The 13,540-nt window shown below is 44.8% G+C and overlaps 1 protein-coding gene across 4 annotated transcripts in view; it reads left to right on the top strand.

Annotated features, from left to right (window-relative positions):
• MROH1 (maestro heat like repeat family member 1) overlaps positions 1-13,540 on the top strand; it is a 402,469-nt gene that overhangs the window by 35,747 nt on the left and 353,182 nt on the right. For all 4 annotated transcript variants that reach the window (XM_088448594.1, XM_088448595.1, XM_088448596.1 and 1 more), the window contains 2 exons: positions 8,225-8,365; positions 10,905-10,997. In XM_088448594.1, coding sequence (XP_088304720.1) covers positions 8,225-8,365; positions 10,905-10,997 — 234 coding nt within the window. The remainder of the gene's footprint in view (positions 1-8,224; positions 8,366-10,904; positions 10,998-13,540) is intronic.

Raw genomic sequence — 13,540 nt, 5'->3', positions numbered from 1 at the left:
ACCCTGAAGAAGAAAATTAGAGTTATGGTAGACTTACCATTGATAACTTTTTCTTCGAGGTCCATAGGGTGCACAGGGCACCCACCTAATGCACCTGGCTGCATTGGGTATTTTTTTTCTTTTGGTCACAGATTCCTTCATCTTGTATGAGAGTTTCTGGTGTACGATTAGTCTTCCTTCTCCTGCCTTGTGGCTTGTTTACAAAACTGAAGGCCTGTGGCTGGGGGCGGGGTATATATGGAGGAGGACCTGAGGCATCCTGGGAGCTGAAAGCTTTAACTGTTTTGTGCCTGGATATCTCCAACCACATTACCCCATGGTATCCCTGTGGACCCTATGGACCTCGAAGAAAAAGAGTTATCAATGGTAAGTCTACCATAACTCTTATTAACACTTCTATTTTTTTGAAACATTCTTAGGGCCTGTTTCAGACCCACTTGCGAGCGGCTGTCCGCTCGCAAGTGGGTCGATGTTCTGCACTGAGCATGCGCACGACGGAGGGAGCTCCGTCGTGCGCACGCGCCAGACGCGACGAGCGAAGGAAAGTCCTTCGCTCGTTGTGTCTGATCAAAGGGGGCGTGCTGTCGATGTTGATTGACAGCACGCCCCCTTTGGTGGGCGTGCCGGGGGCGTGCCTCCCTGACGGGGCGTTCCTAAGGGAACGCCTGCCGTCAGAAGCCGGCCCACTGACATCACTAGTGATGTCAGTGGGAGTGATTTTGGCTCTGATAGAGCCAAAATCACTCCGAGCCTTGCGGCTTAAAACCTCAACCGCAGGCTCCGGCTCGCAGTTTCGATGGTCGCGATGGTCAAGACCATCGCGGCCATCAAACTACACGCTCGTATAGGCTGTGGGTGGTGACCCACAGCTATACGAGCGTCCAGGAGGACGCTCCATAGTTATGGAGGACGGCCCTCATTCAGAGCGTGCGCTCTGCTCAGAGCGTACGGCTCTGAATGAGGGCCTTACTTTGAAGCATTCAGTCTGTCCCTGCTATTTTTCCTGGAGAGAAGTGGCTTCTTTGCTGCCCTTCTTGACACCAGGCCATCCTCCAAAAGTCTTCGTCCTGTGTCGAAAAGCATCCTGAGACCATTCATGTGTGGGGTTGCTTCTCAGCCAAGGGAGTGGGATCACTCACAATTTTGCCTAAGAACACAGCCATGAATAAAGAATTGTACCAAAACATCCTCCAAGAGCAACTTCTCCCAACCATCCAAGAACAGTTTGGTGAGGAACAATGCCTCTTCCAGCATGATGGAGCACCTTGCCCTAAGGCAAAAGTGAAAACTACGTGGCTCGGGGAACGAAACATCAAAATTTTGGGTCCATGGCCAGGAAACTCTCCAGACCTTAATCCCATTGAGACGGTAGACAAACAAAAACCCAAATATTCTGACAAACTCCGAGCATTGATTAGGCAGGAATGGGCGGCCATCAGTCAGTTTGTGGCCCAGAAGTTGATTAACAGCATGCCAGGGCGACTTGTAGAGGTCCTAAAAAAGAAGGGTTTACACTGCAAATATTGACTCTTTGCATAAACGTAATGTAATTGTCAATAAAAGCCTTTGACACTTATGAAATGCTGTAATGTTGCTTTAGTCAGGAAGCCGACGATTGAAATCCCGACCGCCGTCTTCCCGACTGTCAAATCCCAGCAGGGTACTAATGACAGGCATCGAAATCCTGTCATTATTCCTACGCTGGGAGCCCGGCATACCAATCGAAGGTAAGCTGCGGCGGCGGCCGCTGAGAGCCTCGGTGGGCGGGAGGGTAATGGCTAGGCTAGGGGAAGGGGGTGGTTAGGGTTAGGCACCCCCGGGGGAAGGTTAGGATTAGGAGGGGGGGTAGGGTTACTGATGCTTACCTAAATCCCCTGTTGGGATTTCCACTGCTGCCGGTCTGAACTTCCGACCTTACAGCCGGCGGTTATTCATACTGATTCCATACATACATACATCATTTGGCCATGAAGGTATACTGAGTTAGTCAGATAATGTTATGTACAATGATATATAGCATTTACATGATACAATTTGTACCATAGAATTTGTGGATGTGTCTGTACTATAGAATGTGTCTGTACTATAGAATGTGTCTGTACTATAGAATGTGTCTGGATGTGTCTGTACTATAGAATATATGGATGTGTCTGTACTATAGAATGTCTGGATGGATGTCTGTACTATAGAATGTCTGTCTGGATGTGTCTGTACTATAGAATGTGTCTACTATAGAATGTGTGGATGTGTCTGTACTATAGAATGTGTCTGTACTGTAGAATGTGTGGATGTGTCTACTATAGAATGTGTGGATGTGTCTGTACTATAGAATGTGTCTGTACTATAGAATGTGTCTGTACTGTAGAATGTCTGGATGTGTCTGTACTGTAGAATGTCTGGATGTGTCTGTACTGTAGAATGTCTGGATGTGTCTGTACTGTAGAATGTCTGGATGTGTCTGTACTATAGAATGTGTCTGTACTATAGAATGTGTGGATGTCTGTACTATAGAATGTGTCTGTACTATAGAATGTCTGTCTGGATGTGTCTATACTATAGAATGTGTGGATGTGTCTGTACTGTAGAAGGTGTGGATGTGTCTGTACTATAGAAAGTGTGGATGTGACTACTATAGAATGTGTGGATGTGACTGTACTATAGAATGTCTGGATGTGTCTATACTATAGAATGTCTGGATGTGTCTGTACTATAGAATGTGTGGATGTGTCTGTACTATAGAATGTGTGGATGTGTCTCTACTATAGAATGTGTGGATGTGTCTGTACTATAGAATGTGTGGATGTGTCTGTACTATAGAATGTCTGGATGTGTCTGTACTATAGAATGTCTGGATGTGTCTGTACTATAGAATGTCTGGATGTGTCTGTACTATAGAATGTCTGGATGTGTCTGTACTATAGAATATCTGGATGTGTCTGTACTATAGAATGTCTAGATGGATGTGTCTACTATAGAATTTGTGGATGTGTCTGTACTGTAGAATGTGTCTGTACTATAGAATGTCTGGATGTCTGTACTGTAGATTGTCTGGATGTGTCTGTACTATAGAATGTGTGGATGTGTCTACTATAGAATATCTGGATGTGTCTGTACTATAGAATGTCTGGATGTGTCTCTACTGTAGAATATCTGGATGTGTCTCTACTGTAGAATATCTGGATGTGTCTGTACTATAGAATGTCTGGATGTGTCTGTACTATAGAATGTCTGGATGTGTCTGTACTATAGAATGTGTGGCTGTCTCTACTATAGAATGTGTGGATGTGTCTGTACTATAGAATGTGTCTGGATGTGTCTGTACTGTAGAATGTCTGGATGTGTCTGTACAATAGAATGTGTGAATGTGTCTGTACTATAGAATGTGTCTGTACTATAGAATATCTGGATGTGTCTGTACTATAGAATGTCTGGATGTGTCTGTACTATAGAATGTCTGGATGTGTCTGTACTATAGAATGTCTGGATGTGTCTGTACTATAGAATGTCTGGATGTGTCTGTACTATAGAATATCTGGATGTGTCTGTACTATAGAATGTCTAGATGGATGTGTCTACTATAGAATTTGTGGATGTGTCTGTACTGTAGAATGTGTCTGTACTATAGAATGTCTGGATGTCTGTACTGTAGATTGTCTGGATGTGTCTACTATACAATGTGTGGATGTGTCTGTACTATAGAATGTCTGGATGTGTCTCTACTGTAGAATATCTGGATGTGTCTCTACTGTAGAATGTGTGGATGTGTCTGTACTATAGAATGTCTGGATGTGTCTCTACTGTAGAATATCTGGATGTGTCTCTACTGTAGAATATCTGGATGTGTCTGTACTATAGAATGTCTGGATGTGTCTGTACTATAGAATGTGTGGCTGTCTCTACTATAGAATGTGTGGATGTGTCTGTACTATAGAATGTGTCTGGATGTGTCTGTACTGTAGAATGTCTGGATGTGTCTGTACTATAGAATGTGTCTGGATGTGTCTGTACTGTAGAATGTCTGGATGTGTCTGTACTATAGAATGTGTGGCTGTCTCTACTATAGAATGTGTGGCTGTCTCTACTATAGAATGTGTGGATGTGTCTGTACTATAGAATGTGTCTGGATGTGTCTGTACTATAGAATGTCTGGATGTGTCTGTACTATAGAATGTCTGGATGTGTCTGTACTATAGAATGTGTGGCTGTCTCTACTATAGAATGTGTCTGTACTATAGAATGTCTGGATGTGTCTCTACTATAGAATGTGTGGATGTGTCTACTATAGAATGTGTGGCTGTCTCTACTATAGAATGTGTCTGGATGTATCTGTACTATAGAATGTCTGGATGTGTCTCTACTATAGAATGTCTGGATGTGTCTCTACTATAGAATGTGTGGATGTGTCTCTACTATAGAATGTGTGGATGTGTCTGTACTATAGAATGTGTGGCTGTCTCTACTATAGAATGTGTGGCTGTCTCTACTATAGAATGTCTGAATGTGTCTGTACTATAGAATGTCTGGATGTGTCTCTACTATAGAATGTGTGGATGTGTCTGTACTATAGAATGTGTGGATGTGTCTGTACTATAGAATGTGTCTGGATGTGTCTGTACTATAGAATGTGTCTGGATGTGTCTGTACTATAGAATGTCTGGATGTGTTTGTACTATAGAATGTCTGGATGTGTCTGTACTATAGAATGTGTGGATGTGTCTGTACTTTAGAATGTGTGGATGTGTCTGTACTATAGAATGTGTCTGTACTATAGAAAGTGTGGATGTGACTACTATAGAATGTGTGGATGTGACTGTACTATAGAATGTCTGGATGTGTCTGTACTATAGAATGTCTGTCTGGATGTGTCTGTACTATAGAATGTGTGGATGTGTCTGTACTGTAGAATGTCTGGATGTGTCTGTACTGTAGAATGTCTGGATGTGTCTGTACTGTAGAATGTCTGGATGTGTCTGTACTGTAGAATGTCTGGATGTGTCTGTACTGTAGAATGTCTGGATGTGTCTGTACTGTAGAATGTCTGGATGTGTCTGTACTGTAGAATGTCTGGATGTGTCTGTACTGTAGAATGTCTGGATGTGTCTGTACTGTAGAATGTCTGGATGTGTCTGTACTGTAGAATGTCTGGATGTGTCTGTAATATAGAATGTCTGGATGTGTCTGTACTATAGAATGTCTGGATGTGTCTGTACAATAGAATGTCTGGATGTGACTGTACTCTAGAATGTGTGGCTGTCTCTACTATAGAATGTCTGGATGTGACTGTACTATAGAATGTCTGGATGTGTCTGTACTATAGAATGTGTGGATGTGTCTGTACTATAGCATGTGTGGCTGTCTCTACTATAGAATGTGTGGATGTGTCTGTACTATAGAATGTCTGGATGTGTCTGTACTATAGAATGTCTGGATGTGTCTGTACTATAGAATGTCTGGATGTGTCTGTACTATAGAATGTCTGGATGTGTCTGTACTATAGAATGTGTGGCTGTCTCTACTATAGAATGTGTCTGTACTATAGAATGTCTGGATGTGTCTGTACTATAGAATGTCTGGATGTGTCTGTACTATAGAATGTGTGGCTGTCTCTACTATAGAATGTGTGGATGTGTCTGTACTATAGAATGTGTCTGTACTATAGAATGTCTGGATGTGTCTGTACTATAGAATGTGTGGATGTGTCTGTACTATAGAATGTGTCTGTACTATAGAATGTGTGGATGTGTCTGTACTGTAGAATGTGTGGATGTGTCTGTACTATAGAATGTGTCTGTACTATAGAATGTGTGGCTGTCTCTACTATAGAATGTGTGGATGTGTCTGTACTATAGAATGTGTCTGGATGTGTCTGTACTATAGAATGTCTGGATGTCTGTACTGTAGAATGTCTGGATGTGTCTGTACTGTAGAATGTCTGGATGTGTCTGTAATATAGAATGTCTGGATGTGTCTGTACTATAGAATGTGTCTGGATGTGTCTGTACTATAGAATTTGTCTGTACTATAGAATGTGTCTGGATGTGTCAGTACTATAGAATGTGTCTGTACTATAGAATGTCTGTCTGGATGTGTCTGTACTATAGAATGTGTCTGTACTATAGAATGTGTGGATGTGTCTGTACTGTAGAATGTCTGGATGTGTCTGTACTATAGAATGTCTGGATGTGTCTGTACTATAGAATGTCTGGATGTGTCTGTACTGTAGAATGTGTGGATGTGTCTGTACTATAGAATGTGTCTGTACTGTAGAATGTGTGGATGTGTCTGTACTATAGAATGTGTCTGTACTATAGAATGTGTGGATGTGACTACTATAGAATGTCTGGATGTGACTGTACTATAGAATATCTGGATGTGTCTGTACTATAGAATGTCTGGATGGATGTGTCTACTATAGAATTTGTGGATGTGTCTGTACTGTAGAATGTGTCTGTACTATAGAATATCTGGATGTGTCTGTACTATAGAATATCTGGATGTGTCTGTACTATAGAATGTCTGGATGGATGTGTCTACTATAGAATATCTGGATGTGTCTGTACTATAGAATGTCTGGATGTTTGTACTATAGAATGTGTGGATGTGTCTGTACTATAGAATGTGTGGATGTGTCTGTACTATAGAATGTCTGGATGTGTCTGTACAATAGAATGTCTGGATGTGACTGTACTCTAGAATGTGTGGCTGTCTCTACTATAGAATGTCTGGATGTCACTGTACTATAGAATGTCTGGATGTGTCTGTACTATAGAATGTGTGGATGTGTCTGTACTATAGAATGTGTGGCTGTCTCTACTATAGAATGTGTGGATGTGTCTGTACTATAGAATGTCTGGATGTGTCTGTACTATAGAATGTCTGGATGTGTCTGTACTATAGAATGTCTGGATGTGTCTGTACTATAGAATGTGTGGCTGTCTCTACTATAGAATGTGTCTGTACTATAGAATGTCTGGATGTGTCTGTACTATAGAATGTCTGGATGTGTCTGTACTATAGAATGTGTGGCTGTCTCTACTATAGAATGTGTGGATGTGTCTGTACTATAGAATGTGTCTGTACTATAGAATGTCTGGATGTGTCTGTACTATAGAATGTGTGGATGTGTCTGTACTATAGAATGTGTCTGTACTATAGAATGTGTGGATGTGTCTGTACTGTAGAATGTGTGGATGTGTCTGTACTGTAGAATGTCTGGATGTGTCTGTACTGTAGAATGTCTGGATGTGTCTGTACTGTAGAATGTCTGGATGTGTCTGTACTGTAGAATGTCTGGATGTGTCTGTACTGTAGAATGTCTGGATGTGTCTGTACTGTAGAATGTGTGGCTGTCTCTACTATAGAATGTGTCTGTACTATAGAATGTCTGGATGTGTCTGTACTATAGAATGTCTGGATGTGTCTGTACTATAGAATGTCTGGATGTGTCTGTACTATAGAATGTCTGGATGTGTCTGTACTATAGAATGTCTGGATGTGTCTGTACTATAGAATGTCTGGATGTGTCTGTACTATAGAATGTCTGGATGTGTCTGTACTATAGAATGTCTGGATGTGTCTGTACTATAGAATGTCTGGATGTGTCTGTACTGTAGAATGTCTGGATGTGTCTGCACTGTAGAATGTCTGGATGTGTCTGCACTGTAGAATGTCTGGATGTGTCTGCACTGTAGAATGTCTGGATGTGTCTGCACTGTAGAATGTCTGGATGTGTCTGCACTGTAGAATGTCTGGATGTGTCTGCACTGTAGAATGTCTGGATGTGTCTGTACTGTAGAATGTCTGGATGTGTCTGTACTGTAGAATGTCTGGATGTGACTGTACATCATGTAATACAGATGCATGTCATACACGTGATGGATTCAGGCTCTGGCAGGTCACGCAATGTGCACATACATGGTCAGATACCGGCTTCATGTCACCGCAGTTCCTTTCCGTCCCCATGAACACCTGTCCGGGGTAGCCGCTGCCATTTCTGGTTCCTTTATGTATACGGATTATATATATACGGTGTATATGCGGCTTATGGGTACGTCTCCTGTCCTCGGCTGAAAGATGTAATGGACATCTCAGGTCTTTAGTATAACCAGTGCCCCCATTCTATATATACATTATATTAACCCAGCACGCATTGTGATAATAGTATGTTTTATCCCAGTGATGGTCGGTGAGATTATAGAATAAGCCCCACCATCCTCTCCCTCAGGTCAGACTCGCTGTGGTGGAAGCTCTGGGTCCGATGAGCCACTTACTTCCCAATGAGAAGCTTGAGGAGCAGCTGCAGCGCCTGGTTCCCGGCATTCTGTCCCTCTACAAGAAGAACGTGGACGCTTTCTTTGTGACTAAGGTGAGCAGAAGATGGCCGTCAGTGCTGAGCATTCTGGGTAATTAGCCGATATCTGAGATGGAGGGCTATGCGCATTTCCCGGGCTGTGACCTCTGCTCACGTCTCCATAGGCTGCTGTGAGGAAACGCGCGGAGCAGCTGGGACCCATTCTGTATCTACCCCTAAATGCAATGATGATATTTCAGCGCAATGGTTGTGTCAGTATAAGTCGCCCGGCTTTACCTGTACTTATCAATGTTAGATTTACGTTGTAATATAGGTGATCTGTACATTGTAATCTACAGAAATGTTGTTTTTAAGGGTCCGTTCATCATCACCATATGGGCCGCTAGTTTCCGCATAATTTAGGTAAACTGCCATTAATCGTCAGGGGTCCGATAGGACCACCTGATATTCAGCAAACTCTGACTACTTCAACTGTTTGGAGTTTGCCTGCGAGAACAAACGCCGCCTCCAGATGGCGCCTCTTGTCAGAGTCCTGCTCTTTAATAAGGGAAGGAGTTCCGGGGATGTGAAGAGGGATCCGAGCGGATTACTCCTCCGTGACACAAGCGCAGAAGGACAAGTAAAACGTGGTGGCAACGTGCCGCTGTTTTTACAATTCCCCGGCGGCTGCTCCTCTCTGCAACAGACGTGTATTTGGTTGGAGTGCTTAAACAGTTTTCAAAAAGTTTTATAACTTTATTTTTTTTTTCCTATAGAGCTTATTAACCGCTTACTTGGGAAATATTGTTCCAAAAGCCACAGGAAATTGTCGCTGGGGTGTTTGTTTTTTTTAATGGTTGAATTAGGTCAAGAACATCGATCTATAACTTATCCAACACAGAATTATGAAAAAAAAATATATATATTTTTTAAACCAGGCCTTTACAAATCCTGGGGGCCAGGTCGCCATTGCAACCAGGTATTGCAGAGAGGGCGGAAGCAGTTCCTCGTCAGTTCCTCTCCGTCGCGGGCCTGCGCCGACGACTCCTCTCCGTCCCGGGCCTGCGCCGACGACTCCTCTCCGTCCCGGGCCTGCGCCGACGACTCCTCTCCGTCCCGGGCCTGCGCCGACGACTCCTCTCCGTCCCGGGCCTGCGCCGACGACTCCTCTCCGTCCCGGGCCTGCGCCGACGACTCCTCTCCGTCCCGGGCCTGCGCCGACGACTCCTCTCCGTCCCGGGCCTGCGCCGACGACTCCTCTCCGTCCCGGGCCTGCGCCGACGACTCCTCTCCGTCCCGGGCCTGCGCCGACGGAGAGGAGTCGTCGGCGCAGGCCCGCGACGGAGAGGAGTCGTCGGCGCAGGCCCGGGACGGAGAGGAGGAGGTACCCCCATAGTTGTGTGGCCAATGGGGGGGCTAGCTGCTCTGTAATGTGATCGCGGGGGGGGGGGGGGGGTGTTTGCCCGGGGGAAGCTGCACAGCAATGTCGCTGCAGGGCGGTGGTTTGCCTGGGATACTACCCCCTCAGTAGTGTGGCTGTGGGGGGTAGGTGCTCAGGAATGTGGGTCCGTGGGAGCTGTGCAGAGCAGTGAAGGGGCCTCCATTTTACTATATCCATTCATCTGTGACCATGTTGTGGACTAGTATAGACACTTTCATCCTGGCTCCTAGATTATAGAAATATTTGTCAAGCCCTGTTTTAAACTGTATTCCATAAAAACAGCAATTTTTCGGGTATACTGTAGTGACGGCTGTACCATCAATAGCCATCGTTAGAAAATCATCGCTGGTGCAGACATCAGTGGTTGCGTTTTCCGCATGTGCAGAGTGCGGTTATTGGGCCGGAACTGCCAATGTTTTATCTTAACATCAGGCGTTGGTGCCGCCATCGATGGCCAAATAAAAAGAACAACAACTTGCCATTGAGTAATAACTATATTTATAGCTCATCTATCTGTAAGGCCAATTGTCTCGCTAGTCTGTGTGCAATGGCCGATCGTCACGCTCGTCCGTTGAAGAGGACAATTGTCTCTCTAGCGTTACGCCCATTTGTTTCACTCATATGTCTGTAACGGCTGATTAGCTCGCCCGCCTGTTGTAGAGGCTGATTAGCTCGCCCGCCTGTTGTAGAGGCTGATTAGCTCGCCCGCCTGTTGTAGAGGCTGTTTAGCTCGCCCGCCTGTTGTAGAGGCTGTTTAGCTTGCCCGCCTGTTGTAGAGGCTGATTAGCTCGCTCGCCCGCCTGTTGTAGAGGCTGATTAGCTCGCTCGCCCGCCTGTTGTAGAGGCTGATTAGCTCGCTCGCCCGCCTGTTGTAGAGGCTGATTAGCTCGCCCGCCTGTTGTAGAGGCTGATTAGCTCGCCCGCCTGTTGTAGAGACTGATTAGCTCGCCCGCCTGTTGTAGAGACTGATTAGCCCGCCTGTTGTAGAGGCTGATTAGCTCGCCCGCCTGTTGTAGAGGCTGATTAGCTCGCCCGCCTGTTGTAGAGGCTGATTAGCTCGCCCGCCTGTTGTAGAGGCTGATTAGCTCGCTCCGCCTGTTGTAGAGGCCAGTTCTGTTGCATTGTTCTAGGTGTTTGTTTTAATCTCCTTTCTCGTGTTGTTTTCTTTGTCAGAGCTTCTGCCAAATCTTGGAGAGTGCGGAGGCCAACGGGAGTCGGACGCTTGAGCCTCAGATGGACTCCATACTGGTGGCCTTACATTCCCAGGTGAGCTCCCCATTATCCCAACCTTTCCCATGGTTAGCCTCAGTATATCCGGGTGTGCTTCCAGCCATCTCCTGTCTGTATGACCTCAGTCTAATCACACCTGTCACTGGCGACACAGCCTGGTTAGCAATCTGATAGGGGGGATGGGGGGATATCTTCTATATCCTCCGTCAGTGTCTGCTCTGCCTCCCTCACTGACCTGTCCAAGCTGGGGACTAGCTGCCGGCATCCGTCATCTCAGGATGGTAGGAGGGCTCTGGTATAGTCAGTGTGAGGGAGACAGAGCTGGGCATAGGCGGGTATATAACACACTTATCTATATACTTTATATGTGGTTCTGTGAGCTGGGCATAGGCGGGTATATAATAACACACTTATCTATATACTTTATATGTGGTGCTGGTTATTCTTTACATTTCTATTTGCTGTAACACGGAAAGATAGTAGATTGGGAATTTGTGTTGAAATCACTATGATGAGAGAATAAGTGATTTACACACAAGAGTCTGTCAGGTCTTAGTGTAGACTTTATAGCTCTCTATAAGCTGCAGAAAGGTGTAATAGGTCTGAGCTGTGTAACCTGCGGTGACTATGTCAGGTCTTAGTGTAGACGTTATAGCTCTCTATAAGCTGCAGAAAGGTGTAATAGGTCTGAGCTGTGTAACCTGCGGTGACTATGTCAGGTCTTAGTGTAGACGTTATAGCTCTCTATAAGCTGCAGAAAGGTGTAATAGGTCTGAGCTGTGTAACCTGCGGTGACTATGTCAGGTCTTAGTGTAGACTTTATAGCTCTCTATAACCTGCAGAAAGGTGTAATAGGTCTGAGCTGTGTAACCTGCGGTGACTATGTCAGGTCTTAGTGTAGACGTTATAGCTCTCTATAAGCTGCAGAAAGGTGTAATAGGTCTGAGCTGTGTAACCTGCGGTGACTATGTCAGGTCTTAGTGTAGACTTTATAGCTCTCTATAAGCTGCAGAAAGGTGTAATAGGTCTGAGCTGTGTAACCTGCGGTGACTATGTCAGGTCTTAGTGTAGACGTTATAGCTCTCTATAAGCTGCAGAAAGGTGTAATAGGTCTGAGCTGTGTAACCTGCGGTGACTATGTCAGGTCTTAGTGTAGACGTTATAGCTCTCTATAAGCTGCAGAAAGGTGTAATAGGTCTGAGCTGTGTAACCTGCGGTGACTATGTCAGGTCTTAGTGTAGACGTTATAGCTCTCTATAAGCTGCAGAAAGGTGTAATAGGTCTGAGCTGTGTAACCTGCGGTGACTATGTCAGGTCTTAGTGTAGACGTTATAGCTCTCTATAAGCTGCAGAAAGGTGTAATAGGTCTGAGCTGTGTAACCTGCGGTGACTATGTCAGGTCTTAGTGTAGACTTTATAGCTCTCTATAAGCTGCAGAAAGGTGTAATAGGTCTGAGCTGTGTAACCTGCGGTGACTATGTCAGGTCTTAGTGTAGACTTTATAGCTCTCTATAAGCTGCAGAAAGGTGTAATAGGTCTGAGCTGTGTAACCTGCGGTGACTATGTCAGGTCTTAGTGTAGACGTTATAGCTCTCTATAAGCTGCAGAAAGGTGTAATAGGTCTGAGCTGTGTAACCTGCGGTGACTATGTCAGGTCTTAGTGTAGACGTTATAGCTCTCTATAACCTGCAGAAAGGTGTAATAGGTCTGAGCTGTGTAACCTGCGGTGACTATGTCAGGTCTTAGTGTAGACGTTATAGCTCTCTATAACCTGCAGAAAGGTGTAATAGGTCTGAGCTGTGTAACCTGCGGTGACTATGTCAGGTCTTAGTGTAGACGTTATAGCTCTCTATAAGCTGCAGAAAGGTGTAATAGGTCTGAGCTGTGTAACCTGCGGTGACTATGTCAGGTCTTAGTGTAGACTTTATAGCTCTCTATAAGCTGCAGAAAGGTGTAATAGGTCTGAGCTGTGTAACCTGCGGTGACTATGTCAGGTCTTAGTGTAGACGTTATAGCTCTCTATAAGCTGCAGAAAGGTGTAATAGGTCTGAGCTGTGTAACCTGCGGTGACTATGTCAGGTCTTAGTGTAGACGTTATAGCTCTCTATAAGCTGCAGAAAGGTGTAATAGGTCTGAGCTGTGTAACCTGCGGTGACTATGTCAGGTCTTAGTGTAGACGTTATAGCTCTCTATAAGCTGCAGAAAGGTGTAATAGGTCTGAGCTGTGTAACCTGCGGTGACTATGTCAGGTCTTAGTGTAGACTTTATAGCTCTCTATAACCTGCAGAAAGGTGTAATAGGTCTGAGCTGTGTAACCTGCGGTGACTATGTCAGGTCTTAGTGTAGACGTTATAGCTCTCTATAAGCTGCAGAAAGGTGTAATAGGTCTGAGCTGTGTAACCTGCGGTGACTATGTCAGGTCTTAGTGTAGACTTTATAGCTCTCTATAAGCTGCAGAAAGGTGTAATAGGTCTGAGCTGTGTAACCTGCGGTGACTATGTCAGGTCTTAGTGTAGACGTTATAGCTCTCTATAAGCTGCAGAAAGGTGTAATAGGTCTGAGCTGTGTAACCTGCGGTG

This window comes from Taudactylus pleione, unplaced genomic scaffold (genome assembly GCF_031769625.1).
Source record: "Taudactylus pleione unplaced genomic scaffold, aTauple2 ptg000460l, whole genome shotgun sequence".
In the NCBI taxonomy this organism is placed as follows: domain Eukaryota; kingdom Metazoa; phylum Chordata; class Amphibia; order Anura; family Myobatrachidae; genus Taudactylus; species Taudactylus pleione.
Note: the sequence above shows the minus strand (reverse complement) of the source record. Positions and strands in the feature narration are given on the sequence as shown.